At 32.8% G+C, this 18,823-nt stretch overlaps 2 protein-coding genes across 3 annotated transcripts in view; both read right to left on the bottom strand.

The window, feature by feature from the left end:
- Positions 1-2,396, bottom strand: part of LOC139861452 (uncharacterized) — a 69,019-nt gene extending 66,623 nt beyond the window's left edge. Inside the window, exon 1 of the mRNA XM_071849842.1 lies at positions 2,314-2,396. Coding sequence (XP_071705943.1) covers positions 2,314-2,333 — 20 coding nt within the window. The 5' untranslated portion in view covers positions 2,334-2,396. The remainder of the gene's footprint in view (positions 1-2,313) is intronic.
- Positions 2,397-4,947: 2,551 nt separating this feature from the next.
- On the bottom strand, positions 4,948-13,639 carry LOC139863094 (sister chromatid cohesion 1 protein 4-like). 2 transcript variants are annotated; one of them, XM_071851737.1, is made up of 16 exons: positions 13,215-13,639; positions 11,778-12,039; positions 11,509-11,606; positions 11,354-11,397; positions 10,992-11,050; positions 10,662-10,716; positions 10,143-10,563; positions 9,300-9,458; positions 8,784-9,215; positions 8,272-8,410; positions 8,007-8,143; positions 6,070-6,947; positions 5,845-5,878; positions 5,642-5,756; positions 5,423-5,552; positions 4,948-5,318 (listed from the first exon to the last, which is right to left on the bottom strand). In XM_071851737.1, the coding sequence occupies exons 1-16, from the start codon at positions 13,336-13,338 to the stop codon at positions 5,220-5,222; spliced, it is 3,186 nt and encodes a 1,061-aa protein (XP_071707838.1). In that variant the 5' UTR covers positions 13,339-13,639; the 3' UTR covers positions 4,948-5,219. The 2 variants fall into 2 exon arrangements, with proteins under 2 accessions (XP_071707838.1, XP_071707837.1); XM_071851736.1 differs by having other exon boundaries at positions 10,113-10,563; positions 13,215-13,638.
- Between the last annotated feature and the right edge of the window lie 5,184 nt (positions 13,640-18,823).

Raw genomic sequence — 18,823 nt, 5'->3', positions numbered from 1 at the left:
CTACAAGGGTTTGGGAATCAAGCAAGATATTTTTGTCTGAGTCTCCGTCATGATCGAAATTGGCTCAAAAAACATGCAGGGGCGGTGCATATGAAAGAATTGTCCTATGGGGTTGAATATACATCTTTATGTGATCTCGATTATTCCTATAAAAGTTTCGGAGATGCCTTGTATACTTTAGCAGGCACTCGTCTTGACCACACAACTGAGCAACTTAAAAAGATATCTAATGCTTTTCAGATTATATCTGTAAATCTAACGAATCTATGAAAATGTCATGGATACATAGTAAGATTAGAAGTTTGTTCGATGATCCAACTTCAACATGAAAAATTATTTAAAAAGGTTCATATGATAAAGTCATACACAACTAGAAAACCGCATTAGTTATGAAGCGAAATTATAGAAGATGTGAAAAGTTAAATGATATAAACGATGATGGTAAAGTAAGGTTGGTTGATGAAGACTCCAAGTGAGCTAGACATTGTTAAAGAACCAAATTTATTTCAAATTGAAAAACTTCTGGTAGATAGCGATTGCGATGAATCACTGAGAAATGTGGAATTATTGGTGATCCCTGAACATATTCCAACTCTAAGTGATTTTATGAAACTTGAATCCGCAGAAGCTGAACAGGGTACACCGCTACCGCTTCAGAGACCTATTCAAACTCTAAGCACAAAAGACTTTATGTACCACAGGACTAATGTGGCAACAAAAAATGTGGATGTACTTGACAATTTCAATGAGTATGTTAATATGCAAAGTGCGCTAACACATATTAATTTGTTGGGGGAGATCATCGGTCACAATGGAAGACCCGGAAGACGTGGTACGTCTTCAAAATCTAAAATAATATGTTCGTTGCAAGATGGAATATTACAACTTCCCGAATGAGTAGGAGTAGTTTATGTTTGTACATCTTTATTTTATGAATTTAAATAATGTAATTTTCTTTTTTTAAGATTTTTAATTATGTATTTTTTTATTAGTAATGGTGTTAATTAAATGTGTTTTTATTTAGTTTAAAATATGTGTAATTTTTTATTTTGCATTTTTATTAAATAAATAATATATAACAAATTACGAGTAGTAAAATAGAAAAAATAAAAATAAAATGTCACATCAGAATTCCACTAAAATCAACCAAAACCAACACCCTACTCCACCCAAAAAAGAATCATGTCATAGTCACCAAAAAAGTGCAAAAAGCAAGAAACACGAGTAAGAAATGCCACTTACCACTACAAATAGTGTTACAGCTGTAAAGGGTATGTCATGTCATGGTCTACTAAGTTTAGATATTTTGATTTTAATAGTAAAGTAATATAATACAAAGTAAATATTAAAAATATAGAAATATAGTAAAACAAAACAATATATCTTATAATACAATACTTTGGGTGTTATACTCATTAAAAAACAAAAAACGATGTTGGGTGAATCTTAACCAGTGTCATTTATCGTTGTTATTTGAAAACATAATTTATATGATTTTAGAAGTCTAATATTGATACTTATATGTATATTGAAACATGTGTATATTAAAAAGTCAACATCCGAGTTCTCCCAAGTCGCCGAGAAAGAACTCCTCAAAAACCTGAAGTTTCCTCGAATCGCAAGTTTTACGACTTTGACAATAATCCATGTGGAAAAAACAAACATAAAATTAAACGAACGCATATGTATAGTAAAGCCTCAAAACTTACCCTAGAGTGTGCTTCTCCTTCGAGCTGCAGAAAATCAAAACCAAGTATTAGACAAGATCCACAGGAAGAAATCAAGAACGCAATAACATATATACAAATTAACAGCGTAAATCAATAATAGCGGGAGATGATATTGCCAACATTAAATTTACTTCTTCCACCAAAATTATCTAAACTACCCTTAATGAATGTCTTACACAAAACTTGTAAAACTTTTTATAATAATTTATTAAAGGGTATTCTGGGAAATAAACATCAAAATATGGTGAAAGAAGTAAATTTGATGTTGGCAATATCATCTCCTGGATCCTATGTTTCAATAAATTAATCAGTAGCCTCGAATCTTACAATATCAAAACATATACACACATAGATACACACACGAGAATCTACGTAACCCTAACGTTCCATTTCCAGCTAGAAACAACAAAATATCAATGATTTAGTCTTTAAAACAATTTGAATCACAAAAAATACAAATAACAGATCTGAAACCCTAAATAAACGGGAGAAAATTCATAAGAAACCGAATTTATTAATTAAACATATATAATTAACAAATTAATGCGAAATGAAATAAAAATATACAGAATAAAAGTTGCACCTCATAAACCAAGTCGGCATTTAATCGAAGACTGGCGAGTCTCTGCTACGACTCACAGCGTTTATGAGTCGAAACAAAACAAACAGAAAAAGAGAATAACAAATATAGAGACGGAGGTAAAAAGAGAGAGGGAGGAGCTTTGGGGAGATAATTATTTTGGGGAAGGGTTACAGTTATATATACGTACTAAGACCATTCACGGCGGTAGCGTCGATGGGCCGTCGTTGCCCCGCCGTAGCTTTGGCGCCAATGCTACGGGGTGCGGTTATGGCCGCCGTTGAACCACCGTCTCATATTATGCTCTGCAACGACATTTTGTTTCACGCTGGTTTATTTATTTCATTTGTGTATTTATTTAATTTTATTTATGTTAATTGGTAATGTATTCTTTTTTTTAAAACGAAAAAAACCTTCTATAAACGAGCACATTGGTTCCCCATAGAAGGTAACATTGGTTCCCCATAGAAGGTAAAATCTCGGGTAATCACATGAGAGAGATGGTGTCTCTGTATATGAAATGAGAGAGATGGTAGAAGATAAAAGAGATGAAGTGAGAGAGATGGTGTCTCGGGATACTTTTACATTTTTTTAAATAATTTAAATAATAATAATAATAATAATAATAATAATAATAATAATAATAATAATAATAATAATAATAATAATAATAATAAAATATATATGTAGGGTCAATGTGGTTGGTGTGGTTGATGTTAGTGAATGTGGTTGGTAAAGTGAAAGGAAGAAGTTGCTGAGGTGTCGCTGATGTGACAGCAATGTGGTTCTATGACGGGTGTCATGAATAAGAGTGGTCTAACATATATCGAGTTTTAATCATTTAATTTTTTATTTATTTTTATTTATAAATTTTATGGGTGAGATTTAGAGAGAACTATTTAAAGACGAAACAACTATATAAACATACTGACCTTAATGTTTAAAAAACTTTTTTGTAAAAGTATTTTTTTAATACGTTCTACGTGTGAGTCGTTGTGGATCGGTCTGTGTCACGAAGACTAACAAGTAGACACACATTTAAGTTCAGTATGTTGTCACGCATACTTATACATAGCCATTGAGTGACACTTGACACAAATTAACCCACACAGAATGATACGTGACAAGGATTGTGTCACTAAGATTTTTTTTGTAAAATAACATTATAAAAAAATAATATTTGATTTCAATATAATAGTTCTCTTATTATACATAGATTCAATTAGAAAACAAAAGAAGACAAAAAAATGTTATTTTTCACTTCAAACTTATTTTCATTTTCTTCAACTACAACCCTCCATCTTTACATCTGTTCACACTTTGTTTTCCCACTTTTTGTTTTTTCCAGCTTTTTTAGCGAATAAAAAGATATACTTGCCTTTAATACAGATATTGAATATTAGCTGGATGGCTCCCATGCGCGTTTATCGACCAAAAGACCCAGGTTCAAATCCTGGGCCTGTCAACACTTTTTTTATCTGATTTTTGCCATGTAGTAAGTCTAGAACTCAAAAACCTTAAACTACCAGGAAGAGAGTGATGAAAGAAAAAGGTCAATACTGAGATCTCGAGGCTATTTTGGTCACACACAGGTGGCTACATCTCCTTTTTGAGATATTTATGAATTATGACCGTATAGATCCATACCATATATCACGATCCCCATTCCATTTTAATAACAAAAAAGAAGTGTGGCCCAGGCTCAGGCCCAGCGAAGCGGGCTCCCGTTTACTTGTTATCTTCAATAAAAATTTCTATTTCGATTCTTTACTATATCTTATATATTGTTTATGGAAAAAATGAACATGGTTTTGTAACTACAACAACAAAACTCAATCTCACAAAAGTGGAGTACGACAAACACTATAAATTATCATGATTTTGATGTTGTTTTCCTAAAATAAGGTTTGAAATAAGTTATTGAATCTGCAACAAACAAAAAAATCATATTATGTCATGAGTTCTTTTCACAAATTTCGTTATATATATATGACATTTGATTCCACGCAAACAGTCGGATGTTAATAGTGTTTGAGAACTACTCATGCAAGACATGAACTAATTCTAATTTCATTGCTTCAAATCAATATCTAATCATATCAAATGTCGTAAAATAGTTGTAATAAAGTTTAATTACAAGAAAAACATCAAAATCGTGAAAATTTGTGGTATTTGTCATATAACCTTATATGTACAATAGCATCATATTTACTTTCATAACTTTTTAGGTCAAAAAGCTATCAAAGTGAATAGTAGCTTTTTAGGTCAAAACCATTTAACTTTAGCTATGTGTTTCATGAGATTTGAAAGCTTTTTAGGTCAAAACCCTTTAGCTTTAACTTTTTATCATGAATCATGATTTTGGAAACATGACAATTAAAATCATTTGTATCAAAAGATTTTAATTTTAATTTATGATTGAAATAAATTTGTTTATACAAAATATCAAGCTTTGTATAACAATTAACAATAATAATAAAAAATAAGTCAATAAAATATTGTATTTTGTTTATACTCTAAATAAGAATGGCAAACACAAAGTTAACAAATGTTTGTATCCATAAGTTTCAAAACAACACTAAGCAAGTGGCAAACCGCAAAGGTTAACAAATGACAAACACAAGTAAATGACACAATAATAATATCTCATAAATTAGCATTGATCAACTCTATATACGTATATACAAATAAATCTAATCCATAAAACATCATACGCTCTATAAGAGTCATTACAAATGCTACAAAATCTACTTGAGTCCATGGTTGTTATATAACTACCAACATAACTAATTTACTTAATAAGCTACCACAAACAACATAAAACAAACAACAGATATCTAAGTAAGAACAATAATCCAGCTCCAAGCAGCTCGTTTATTTCGCAATGGTGCGAGATTAGTAATGTGTAATTAAAAGTCCGACTTCAAAAGCTTTGCACGAGGAAACACGTTTATGTTTTCATACGGATCCGCCTGCTCAACATGGATGTAATCCTTTGTCTTAAGAACCTGCAAAATGCATAGAACATAAACAAGATGATAATCTAATAATCAGCTTTATGTGCTTGAGAATTATAGTAATTAGTGGAGTAATTAGTAAGCTGTAAGCATACGAGTGTCTCGAAGAACATCCTCGATGCCTCTTTTCGTGTTTTGCCGATTAGAAGGTTGTTCACAGAAAGCATATTCCTTCCGCGTTCAGCTTCTTTATCAAACATAATTTGGAGATATTTTGTAACCGCTCTACAACAAATTCAAAATGTGACAAGTGTAATGACCATAACTATAATATTGAAAATCTTATGGATCGAAATTGTAAAATATATACATACTTTGTACGGGAAGACCATCCACTGTTGTCTATAACCCGTGTTGTTTCCACATCAGGTCCATAATCCCCACCAGCATCACCCCCGTCATCATCGACATCATCAAAATTCAAAAAATCTGAAAAAGGGAAGTTGTTATTCAATTTAATTCCACAATGTAACGAAATACACTGAAATCAGACGTAAAGAAAACTAAGAATTGAGACCTGTATCGTTTTCAACTGCAGAATGATTGAACTCCTGCACCAAGAAAGCAAATTAGAAATCTTCAGTAGGTAATTCTTCAACAACAAAAAAATATAATTTTTATTTTATATTTTATTTTATTTTGTTGAAAAGCAATTCTTGAGTATTTTGACCAAAAGAATAACATCATGCATGCATAAGCATCGGACAACATAATCGATTTATTATAAAGTGAATGGACATACCTCATCATCAAGCCTGTTATTTGCAGGGGTATCTTCAACATTCATTTCAGTCATTTCGAACGTAACATGTTGACCTAAATTCTCTCTTTCGTCCAACGATGCGTCACGTGTAACCGCATTGGCGTCAGAATCGTATACTCCAGAAGTTACAAAATCTTCACCAAATATACCGTTGTAGATCATGTTCTGAGCATTGAAATCAGTACTTTGATCTAAAGGTGCACCTTCGTTTACAACCTCCTCATTTATCCTGATTTCATTTTCATGCTTTTCTTCTGATACTTTTCCAACGATGACATCATCAGCGATTACATCAGCAGCCATGCTACTATCAATATTGTTATTGTTATTTATATTTATATCCCTGTGTGCATCCGTTTGCAAGAAAGCATCCATCTGATTGGTGTTTTCAATCTCACCGATTGCTGCTGCTGACATGTCATTATGATTATAACTTGGTGATTCAGCCTCGATAGGCATTACAATGTCTGAGAAGCTTTTTGGATCAACATCCATTGGAGTTGTCTGCGGGTGTTCTGAACTGAACGGTTCAGCCACAACTTCGGCTGTATCCATCGGTGTTTGATTTTGATTTTGATTTTGATTACCATAATATTCTAAATTTGATGTGTTGTCAGTCACCAAAGGAAGCTCGATAGGTTGAGTTTCGGCAACATCCTTGTCTTCAATTCCGATTTCGTTAGGAACATATGGACCAACCGAGACACCCGTGTTTTGTGTCTCCACTTCCACTTCAACGTCCTTTTCATCACTATGGGAAATTAATTTTGGGTCGGGTCCACCTTCTAACGGGGAGACAACGATATTACTCAAATCATACGTCTGATTGTGCAAAGAAGCCAATCTGAATGACACCCCTGTTTAAAAAACAAGACATTTTAACTTTGTGAGTCAAGAACCTCGAGCAATCAAAATGTTATATTTTTCTAAATGGAAAGATATGACAAATGCACTATGAACATGGTTGCAAACGACACCATCTCGTGCCATTGCGGCGGTTTGGTGACTAGCATGTCTCGGTCAAAAGTGATAAAGTACAATTTGGTGACCATCGCTCAAAGGTTGGGTCAAAGTCCGGAAAAGTCGGTCAAATCAGTCAAGATTGTCATATTTTAGTTTGATTTTGTACAGTAATAAATGGTGATAGCGATTATTGGGACAAATTAGTCAAGGAAAGTTTTTGGCTTTAAAATATGTACTCCCTCCGTCCCAAATTAATAGTCGTGTTTAGACTTTTCAAAAATCTTCATTTATTAACTTTGACTTTAAATCACTTTTTATACAACAACAACAACAACAACAAAACCCAATACCACATGAGTGGTGTATGGGGAGGTGAGATGTAGACAATCATTCCCCTACCCGAGAATAAAAACAAGTCATTTCTCCACCCAGAAAAGATAGAGAAAGTCGTCCCTCTCTTTATTCGACGGATAAAGAGATTGCTTCCGAGTGGACCTCCAGCCAAAAAGTAGGACTTTTTTTTGTAAAAAATAAGAAATAGTAAAAATAAAAAAAATAGTAAAATAAAATAAAGACGCCATGAAAATGGTAGAAACATTTAAATCACTTTTTATGTTATATAATATTTGATAAAGATTATACCAAATGAAAACACATAAAACTTAATTAATTCATATAAATTTTATCAAATATCATAAAACTTAAAAAAAAGTTATTTAAGGTCAAAGTTAAGAAATAAAGACTTTGAAAAGTCAAAACATGACTATTAATTTGGGACGGAGGTAGTATATGAATATAGATATTTATATATTTAAAAGTCAACGTCCGTTTCAGCCCCCCGTCTCGACCTTTTAAGGTCCCGACCATCTCGAACATGTATCGCGCCTTTTTCAAACTTGACAATTAAATACAAAGAAATGCAAACAAGTGACCAAATTTTGCCCACAACTCACCAGTACAAATGGGTTCACCAAATAGTTCATCTTCCCAGAAGTTTTTCTCAAGCATTGAAATTTCAGCACGAGTGCAAGGAGCTTTCTTTCTTAGTCTCCGTATGTCATCGGTGTTCGTTAATTGTTGACGTATTGTGCTGTTTAAAATAAACAAAGCTTTTAAGAGAAATTCAGACAACAATTAATGTTTTAAAATATATAAATAAGTTGACCATTCAACATGGTTATTATGAACAGGTCCAAGTAAAAAACAAATGAGACTTACTCGCCATGCAAAACCATGTTATCATCCATAACCACCTTCCTTTTTGAAACGCCTGTCTTCGGAGTCTTAGGTGCTCGACGTCGTTTTGTAGATACAGGCGGAGTAGGCTTCATTTTTAATAATGAAGTATTTCTACCAACTGCACCAAAAAAAATCCTCACTTAATACACATAAATACATAATTGATATAACCATGAATGCTTCCATATATGTTTGAAAGAATGAAGCATGTTATAATCTTTATACTCGACCCGTTTTACCTATTCACAAGACCCATTAGACCTATCTCTATTTATTGAGCTTCATCAATTTATACCATTGGACATGTTCCTTTATATTTTGTATAGGACCCAATAGGTTGGAGGGAAACTCATTGTACCTTTTTTTACAGTTTTGGGTTTACATTGCATGGCTTTCTTTTCAAGACCCAATTGACCCAAAAGCTTAACCCAACTGACCCAAATTTGAGATTATGGGTCTCAATTGCCACGTATAGGAAATCCTATGCATACCTAAAATGGAAGACAACAAATCATCATCATTCAAAACAGGTGGTTGTTGAGGTGGTTGTTCAGTTACATTTGTGTTGAAAAAGCCCCAAGATTCATTTAAATCTATACTCTGAGCATTCATTGAAGTTTCACTGAAGCTGCGTTTTTTCCCAGATATTGCCACGTCATTTGCAGCCGGTGTAGATTCGGATAGCAGGTGTTTGGGTACATCTGAAAGCCCTTGTGAAAAAGACAGCAGTTTCTCGGGAACGGGGAACATGTCAGACGTATTGCTGTTAATGTTACCGATTTGAACTGCACTTTCGATTACATTGTCCACCTGTCTGTCTGATATTGAAGATGTTAACTGAACTTCATCATTCAGACTACGTTCAGAAGGGTGAATTTCTTGCAAGTTATTATTCAATACTTCATTTGCATGGGGTCCTTCAACTGAAAAAAACAGATATTCGATATCAAAGTGTGAATGCAAGGACGTAAAATGAGATAGTTCAGGAGAATCAACAAGTTTCTCACCATTAGTTTCATGGTTCATGAGAGTGACACATGGTCTAAGAGTCGGGAAGACGGAACTTGGCACGCTCTCGTGAGACATCGGAACCGGAAATGTGGAGTCCTTGGGTTCTAAAATGGGTTCAGTGGCTCGATCCAACTGACTTGCAGTCTCCTGATTCCCTGCAGCATCAATCAATAAACTTTTTAACAAAGATCCAACAAACAATCTGAACTATTTTAACCACTAATGTAAAAGTCCGCAAAGTCGGCCGATGCGTCGGTTTGGGGACAAGTCCATCTCGACTAGCCAAAAACGCCGAGTCACGACCAATGCTAAAAAGTCGGGTCGGGCTGAATCAGCCGAGTCAGGGTGTGTTTGCTTACCTCTTAATTGAATGGTTCAGCGTTGATTGCTATCATTGACCTCTAAATGACAAATGGTGCTAAATGACAAATGGTGCTGAATAGTTTGGTTCAGCACTTGGTGTTGAACCATTCAAAGCTGGAATTCTCTCTTAACCATTCAGAACCTTTAAATCATTCAGATTATGAACCATTCAGCGGTTAATCATCCAGTTTTATCAAACACACCCTCGGTTTGAGTCGGTCAAAGTCAAAGTTAGGTCAAAAACTTTATATTTTCTAAAGACGAATTTTGTCATATATCTATGTTTGAAATATTTATGTTTTTTTCATATATTTATGTGTAATATATATGTGTTTGATTTATTTATAACTAAAAGTCAACGTTAGCCAACGACTGACTCGTCCCGACTCGTGAATATTACAATTTTGCTTTTAACGTGATCATATGAGTAATATCGTATAACATACCTTGATGTTCTGCATAGTTTTCATGATTACCTTCAACCATTTGAACTAAAGGCTCCTCATCCCTAACATGTTTATTAAGTAAATCTTCCACTTTTTCAGGGTCATTAGACACAGGATCAACAGTTTCAGATATGGAGTTAACATGGTTAGCTAAAACAGATTCTGTAAAAGGCGTTGAACCAAGATCATCCATCAACATCTGCTCGGTTGCAACAACGTGTGGTGGTGATTTTTCGTCCGACTCGAATTGATTATCAACTTGTTCTTTAACATTTTCGATGCTCTGTTTCACTGCAAATTCTGGTATTGTATGATTTTCTGGTTCTTGATGATCATCACATGCAGAAGTTTCTTGAATGTTTGATAGATTCGGTTCTTCCCACAATCCAGGAGTACATGGAGCATGCGCATACTCAGCTGGTTCGTTGTATCCATCATCCTCGTCCATTGGCTGGTATAAAAAGAGAAGCACAAAACAATATTTTACATATGGGTTTAAATTTTAGGTTATGATTTAATATGCAGACAATCGCAAGTTCCTTAATGGACCTGATTTAGGATGTCATTAGGATCATTAGCATGACCAGATGCTTGAGGATCAACGCTGAAATTTGAAAAATGTAAAATTTTGTTAGTTTGTAGCTCTAAATCATTGCATGAAATACCTAACATGGTGGTGAATAGAAGTTAAAAAAATATAAAAATAAAAATAAATTCATATTGTGGGAGGTGATTCTACACAAGTTGCTCAAAGACGAAGATAATAGCAAGTTTGAACCATATTAAATAAACATGGTACCAAAACCTCCTTTTATCAGTAGATTAAACCATGTGAATCGCAAAATGATTTATTAACAGTTGGAGAGAGAAACACCATACTCTAAATTCGATGTACCAGCAGCATGTTCAACATTTGCAGCCTTTTCAACCATTAGTTCCTGGTTGGATAAAATTTTAAAAAACATTTTAGATACTCATGCAAATAACATACTCATGAAGTGTACATTTGTAGTTTGTAAAATAACATACTCATGTAGTGTACATTTTTAGTTTGTAAACAAAATATGAACTCTTTTAAAAATTTGATTCGACTACGTAAATCAAACGCAGAAGTAATTCAAGTGATTTCATAGATAGAAAACTTTTGAAGTCCAAAAACAAATTTAAATATGAAACGGGAAATGTTCTGATTTTTAAGTTAATTCAATCTAGAAGTTGTTAGCTTTTGGTACCAAATTTACCTCTTCAAGGTCCAACCCAGATGCATCGCCATCACCAAAGGTCTCTGTAAGCGAGAAACAAGTTATAATTATAAAAGATGAAAAGGAAAAGCAAACGAAATATGTGTGTGTGTGTGTGTGTGTGCGTGTGTGCGTGACAGTGGACAGAGACAAACCATCAAGTCCAAATTTGGATGTAGAAAAGACCACACCATCCATAGTATCTTGAAGTGTAATCTGTTCCTTTGAACTAATGTGGTGATCAACATAATTACTGCAACACATATAAACCAAGCAACAAAAAATCAGTACAAATTGGCAAAACATACCACCAAGAACGATAGATTTTCTTTTTAAACTGTTGTAATCAGAGTCAGCATTTATAATTGCAGATCAATTACATGGATATCGTTGATATAAATAGATTGGATACTGATAAACTAACCCATGAAGAATCTCACTATCTGGCAGCTCAAAGTCATCTAGGTCAAAAGTTTCGGGCAGTGTGATTGAATGATAAGGAGCAGTAGATTCTTCAGGTGGCAAGTCAACAGTGGTGGAACGAAAAGCTTGTTTGACTTTAAGCAAAGCCTCACTGCAATCGTCGAAAAGATAGTTGACTTTTCTTGAGTAAATTCTAACCACACCGAGCAAAAGATGGCTCGACAACCGGAGTGCAATCGGCATCTCAGGAAAGAGGATCGAGTCTGTCAAAACCAAACATAATATATTGGCAGTTTAAATTGTTGTAAACATAAGTACAATCAACCATTGTTTTTTGTTTTTTTCAAGTGTGTTTAGATTTTATATTTGGCAAGTATTTATCAAACAAGTCATGATATAGACATGATCAACTTAACAGGAAACTGATAGATTCAATATACACAAATCATATGATTTAAAGACATTAGTAATACAACTTCAAATTTAGATATGATGGTGTATTCCATGACATGTTAATTCCACAGTTTTAATGCGTAGACTTCGATTAAGGGTTTGCTTAAGATAAGCAGGCTACTAGCTATTCTGCAACACTTAAGGTTCTGTAAACTTAAAAAAGGGTACAAAAATATTGTTTGTGCCGCGTAAAGTGATAGCAAAGATTGAGGCATTCGCATAATGCTAAATCACTAAGGTCAACTTCAAATTTATTCACCGCCATTTGGTTACCCACCTAAAACCTATACGATTCATATGTCTAATTCTTTGTAAACAGTAAGTTGTTAGCTCTAAAATTAAAGTATCCTACTTTCACAAGATAAAGCTAAATAAAATTATTTTGTGATCAAGGGCATGAATCAAATATATGTATATTTGATAAGGTTTCTTACAATATCTAAACTTTCAATCTGTAAATGATAAATTAGATGAATAATTCGGGTCATCTAATATCAAAAGATTATTGTCTCATTCTATGTCTTCCAAATACATAACTCTTTCCTAATTCCTATGAGACTACGTCACTAAACAAGTAAACACAACTTCAAACTATTGGTTACTCACTAAGTACCCTAGAAAATGAACCTCGTTCGTCTAAATTGCGACATATAATGATTACTATTTTCTGCAGTCTCAGTCAGCAACTTAGGGTTACCAAAAGGAATACGCTGCTCAGCTCATGGAAGTTATGTTAGCTAAAACCAAGATGTAAAATCACTTGCCTAACAGAGTACTTAACCATTTAATTAACTTAATTAATAAGCCACAGTCAATAAAGATATAAATAGTCAGCAATTAATAGAGAACTTCAAATTAAATTAAATTAAATTATAAAGCTTCATATTAAGTACTCTGTTATAAAAAATCATTATTGTATCTCAATCAAGATAATAGAATTCACTCAACAAAAGATTAGAGCTAACACAGTAGATATATATATTACCTACTGAGACACCAATATCAGTATCTGCAACCTGATTCTTACGAAGCTTCCTCTCCAAATGTGCTGCAATCCATATTGTCCCTAAAGGACCCTTTTTTGCTAATATAAACTGTGAATAAAACATCCTTCCTTCAAAATTTCATAAACAAACCCTAAACTTAAAAAACCCCAAAAATTTCACAGAAGCTTTGCCCTAACTTCTCAATCAGGACCAAAGTCTGAAATTTGATAGCTCATATACGATATATCTCTCAATTCACAGCTCCAATTGCTCTTACAGACCAGAAATTACCTAAATTGAATCACTCGAAACCCTAGAGATAAAACAGTAAAAAAAACCCTAATTTTAAGAGTGAATTAGATGATAGATCGGGAAAGATTTCGTATCTAAAAAATTAAGCTTGAACAAGTAGTAGGTATAAATGTATGGATTGTAGTGTTTGGAATGAAATCAAAGGGGGGGTTTTGGATAATTTTGGTGAATTTTAATTATGGGAAAATTGTGAAGCGCATTGAAACTTTTTGAAAGAGAGATTTGAACGAAAACTTTTGGAGAGAAGAAAAAAGTCAAAGAGTGGGTGTTGAAAGTGTTGTGCTGGTCCACGGCTCATTTGGTCACACACACTACACATAGACATAGGATGAACATATCTACCGAACCTGCTGCTATTTCAATTGTTTTTGTCCCTAACCTATGCGGGTCTCATTATCGCCTTATCGGTACGCAAATTTGGTAGTGTTATTATTGATTTGGTCTTCAAAGACAAATTAAAACGTCGGAGCGGTGCCGTCCTTGCAGTGGCGATTCCATAATTATAATTCATTGAGATTCTGTAATTATTTCCTATACAACTTCTCATGCAACTTGATAATCCTTTCATTATGAGTGTATGCAATTGATGCTTCCAAAATCCTCTAAAACCATGTTTATCCTCATGTGATGCATATAGTCACTCGATATATCGTGTCGTTGGTTCTCGTGAATACTCTCTTTGGTACAAATATGTGACACACGAACAAAAGTTGTCTAAACACACAGCTGATGTTTTCTCTCTTGTGATGACCAGGAAATTTCCGACCAAATTTAAACTTAATCTTTTTATGATTTCAACACGATAAGCAAAGTCTGTAATGTCGAGTCTCAAAAGTTTGAACTGTTTCATATATTCAATTGACCTTCGACCAGTTCCGACGATTCACGAACAACTATATGTTAATAGATATGTATATAAATATATAAATATATATGTAAATAATTATATATAAGAATATCAATAAATTGTTATATGCAATTGTTGTTAAAATAATATGTAAGTTAATAAAGATATAATAAAATTTATTGTTAAAATGAATATATAATGTATATGTGATTTCGAATTTATTTAGTGAACGGGTGACACTCTTTTATCATTCGATCGATATTAAACAAGTTAAATCCAAACTTATATGATTTTAAAATAAACGGTGATCCGAAAATGAGTTCTATAAATTTTAGGCTTACTAAAAATGTATTTAGGATCTAGTTATTAAATTTTAGCACTTTTTATATTTTACCTGTTATTGAGCGCGGACAGTGATGTAATTTTCATTTAGTAATTAATAACCAAATTTTTATACACTAATGACTGAAATAAATAAAGATATATTTAATTTAAAACTATGGGATTTTTATGGAGACTTTATCCGTCACTGATTATCAACCGAGCGAGAAATATCACTCCGTGTAAACCTGTCGATAGAATGAAGACAAAAAGACGGCTAATATATAGTTAATTGAAACGTTTTCTTTTTATTATCATATTGTATGTATTCTATCTAACTATTAATTTATACGATATTATTGTTATTTGAGCACTAATATCTAACTAATCACTAGCTTGATTTTACGTTACCATTTGATTCCCCACTTTAACAAACTTCTCAATCAAATTTCTGTACTCTCACTACCCTACAATAATTATATGTACATCACCCAAGACATTTATCTTTTCCTTTCTACTAATTGATCATTAACTTGGATAAACTCTCGTGAACTTTTGTTCCTACTTTAACCGCATAAATGATTTCACTTTGTTGCCTTTTTCAATTATCATACAGTTCTTGCTTTGTCTACTATATCTCTCTGATATTATATCTAACTTTTGTGCTTGAACCATAGTCTCTCATCATCACTAAAATCATACTCCCATACTCCTAATCTTTGTTTCTGTAAATAAGAAACCAAATTGTTTTGGTAGCATTATCGCGTCCTTACTTATGCCACTTTCACCACCACCATAACGTTTCTTGTTTCAACCCCGGTTACAAATCAAAACTCATTAGAACCATCTTTTCTTCTATATGAATCAAACCACCACAAACCATCATGAGCAACACTCTATTTTCTTTTAAACTACTCGACCTGTTAATGCTACCGCTATCTCCTTCTGTTTTCTTTTATTCCTGCTCGACATCCTAACCCACACCTTCCTTTGTGCAAACCCACTTAACGACCACTATCACTATAAATTTTTCTGTTTTGCTGATTTAATGGAGCACCAACTTGACTCTTTGCATCACCCCATGACCACCATAAATCTCACCAATATGGTTGTTGCTACTGCTATTTTTTTTCTGTTTTAGTGGTTGTAGAACCCATCCTAAACCAAGTCACCTCCACCTCCATCATGGAACCCTCACCACCTTTATAAAACAATCACCACACCTTCGTTACTGCCGCTGCTTGATAAGAATTTAATTTAATAACTCAAGATACATTAATTGTAACAATGAGTTCACCGATGCAAACGCCAAACACGTACTCGTTCATTTCAAGAGAAGGGTCGATCGAATGTTCAAAAAGGAAGTTTAGAATCTTCATTACTCCGGCTTACTAATGATCATCAAACTACCGGTGTCTAACCTCGAGAACAAACCGAGAGATTGAAGAAAGAGGCAAAAGAGTGCTTCTCGTGTATCGGAATTGTTAGTAAATATATTGGCGATTTTTATACAAAGCAATATTAAACTTTGTGACAAAAGTGGTGTATGTGGGACAACCGATTAGCCTCATGGTCGACCAACAATTGATAAGATTAGTTATTATCATATTTTTGTTTTTGCCAAATTATTGTATCACCTCAACAGCCTCGGGTACCAATGGGATTTGAGTTGGACCCCTTTTAAATACATGGGCTACTCCTTTTCCTTGGGCTTCAGGTGAAACCAAACAACCCTCATGTAATTGGGCTTGCGTAATTGTTTTAGAAGTGGGCCGAGACCCTAGTCTGCTAGCCATGATCCAGCTTTTCTTGTTGCTTCCTGTGAGAATGAATGACGACATTAAGTGATTTTGATAATGAATCGTTAAAAAAATAACTAGAAGAAGAAATATAAACGGGTTAAATATAATTAGATTAGGAATTTTATCAAGAAAAACAATGACAGATGAATGGTTAGGGGTGTTGTGGTTAAACAAGAGGTCGCGGGTTCAAGCCCAGTCTATGGCATTTTTTTTTAGAAAGCTTGTTCTTCAAAGGTTATGCTCTATTTTTATTTTTATTATTATTTTTATTATTTGTATTATTATTATTATTATTATTATTATTATTATTATTATTATTATTATTATTATTATTATTATTATTATTATTTAGTAGTATCATTATGATTAAAACCAATATTGTATGATTATTATCATTATTATTATAACATCATTATTTATAAAACTATCATTATTAGCATTATTATGAAAAGTATCCTTTTAGTAAATGTATTATTTTATTAAAAAAATATTATTATCAATATTATTAAAAATAACATTTTTAGTAAAAGTATCATTTTTATTACTATTAGGACTATTATTATTATCACTAATGTTATTAGTATTATTTTTAGAGACATTATTATTATTTTTATCACTATTATTATTATTACTATAATTAATATTTTTATCAGTATTATTATTATTAATATTATCATTATAATCGAATACAACCTTTGTTACTATTATTGATATAAAAATATACTTATAGTAATATTACATATAAGTATGTAATAATCATATTAACTTTTTTAACAAATTAGGTATTTTTAATATATATATATATTGATATAACTATATAAATATTAATCATTTTTAATATATACACAAATTAAATATATATAATATATAATTTAAGATATAATATATAAATCTGTTCGATTACAATTATATGTATTAATATATATATATATATATATATCTGATATAGGTTCGTGAATCTGAGGTCAACCCTGCATTGTTCAGTTGTTAAATGTCGTCATATGTATTTTTACTACAAAATACAGTATGTGAGTTTCATTTGCTCCCTTTTTAAATGCTTTTACTATATATATTTTTGGGACTGAGAATACATGCGCTGCTTTTATAAATGTTTTACGAAATACACACAAGTACTTAAAATTACATTCTATGGTTGGATTATTAATCGAATATCGCCCTTCAAGTCTGGTAACCTAAGAATTTAGGGAAATGGCCCCTGATTGACGTGAATCCTAAAGATAGATCTATGGACCTTGACAAGTCCCATTCGGGGTACGAATGCTTTAGTACTTCGAGATTATTATTATACAGACGAGAGGTTCTGTTTTGGGGATATTCTATGCATTAAGTTAACGTCGGTTACCAGGTGTTCAATTCATATGAATGATTTTTGTCTCTATGCATGGGACGCTTATTTATGAGAACTGGAAATGAAAATCCTGTGGTCTATTAAAATGATGGAAATGATTATTTATGTTGAACTAATGAACTCACCAACCTTTTGGTTGACACTTTAAAGCATGTTTATTCTCAGGTATGAAAGAAATCTTCCGCTGTGCATTTGCTCATTTTAGAGATATTACTTGAAGTCATTCATGACATATTTCAAAAGACGTTGCATTCGAGTCGTTGAGTTCATCAAGATTATTATTAAGTCAATTATAGTTAGATATATTATAAAATAGTATGCATGCCGTCAACTTTCGATGTAATGAAAGATTGTCTTTTCAAAAACGAATGCAATGTTTGTAAAATGTATCATATAGAGGTCAAGTACCTCGCGATGTAACCAACTATTGTGAATCGTTTGTAATCGATATGGACTTCGTCCGGATGGATTAGGACGGGTCGCTTCAGTTGGTATCAGAGCGGTGGTCTTAGCGAACCAGGTATTGCATTAGTGAGTCTAACTGATAGTTGTTTATATGCATTAGTGAGTCTGGACTTCGACCGTGTCTGCATGTCAAAAGTTTTGCTTATCATTTCTAGTCGGAAATCATCTGCTTATCATTCTTAGGGAATCACTTGCTTATCATTCTTAGTCTAGACACATCTTACTGCCTTTATTGCATATATAGTGTATAGACAGATTCATATTTTACCATATCTGCTAATCCATATCTTAGCGTATTTGTTACTATAAACTTTGCCTGATATATTCCGTAAATTCCTCCGTAACTTATGGGATTTTAGTATTATATATGCATATGTAAATTATGTATTGCAGGGTACTAATCTACATCTTATAATCTATTTTTTATCAAAAATCCTTCATCTGATCGTACGAGATGAATCCCTCAACCAGTTCGAGTCCTTCAGATTCCGA

The sequence above is a fragment of the Rutidosis leptorrhynchoides genome, chromosome 8 (assembly GCF_046630445.1).
Source record: "Rutidosis leptorrhynchoides isolate AG116_Rl617_1_P2 chromosome 8, CSIRO_AGI_Rlap_v1, whole genome shotgun sequence".
Lineage (NCBI taxonomy): Eukaryota > Viridiplantae > Streptophyta > Magnoliopsida > Asterales > Asteraceae > Rutidosis > Rutidosis leptorrhynchoides.
The sequence above is the reverse complement of the archived record's forward strand: the minus strand, read 5'-3'. Positions and strand labels throughout refer to the sequence as shown.

What these genes read in the sequence shown, in the direction of transcription:
- LOC139863094 (XM_071851736.1), bottom strand. Translation starts at nt 13,338, where the DNA reads ATGTTTTATTCACAGTTTATATTAGCAAAAAAGGGTCCTTTAGGGACA. An exon ending in TGATATTGGTGTCTCAGTAG is followed by an intron (nt 12,040 to 13,214) that starts GTAATATATATA and finishes TGGTTTTGACAG; the next exon opens with ACTCGATCCTCTTTCCTGAG. An exon ending in AAACTATGCAGAACATCAAG is followed by an intron (nt 9,459 to 10,112) that starts GTATGTTATACG and finishes TTGATGCTGCAG; the next exon opens with GGAATCAGGAGACTGCAAGT.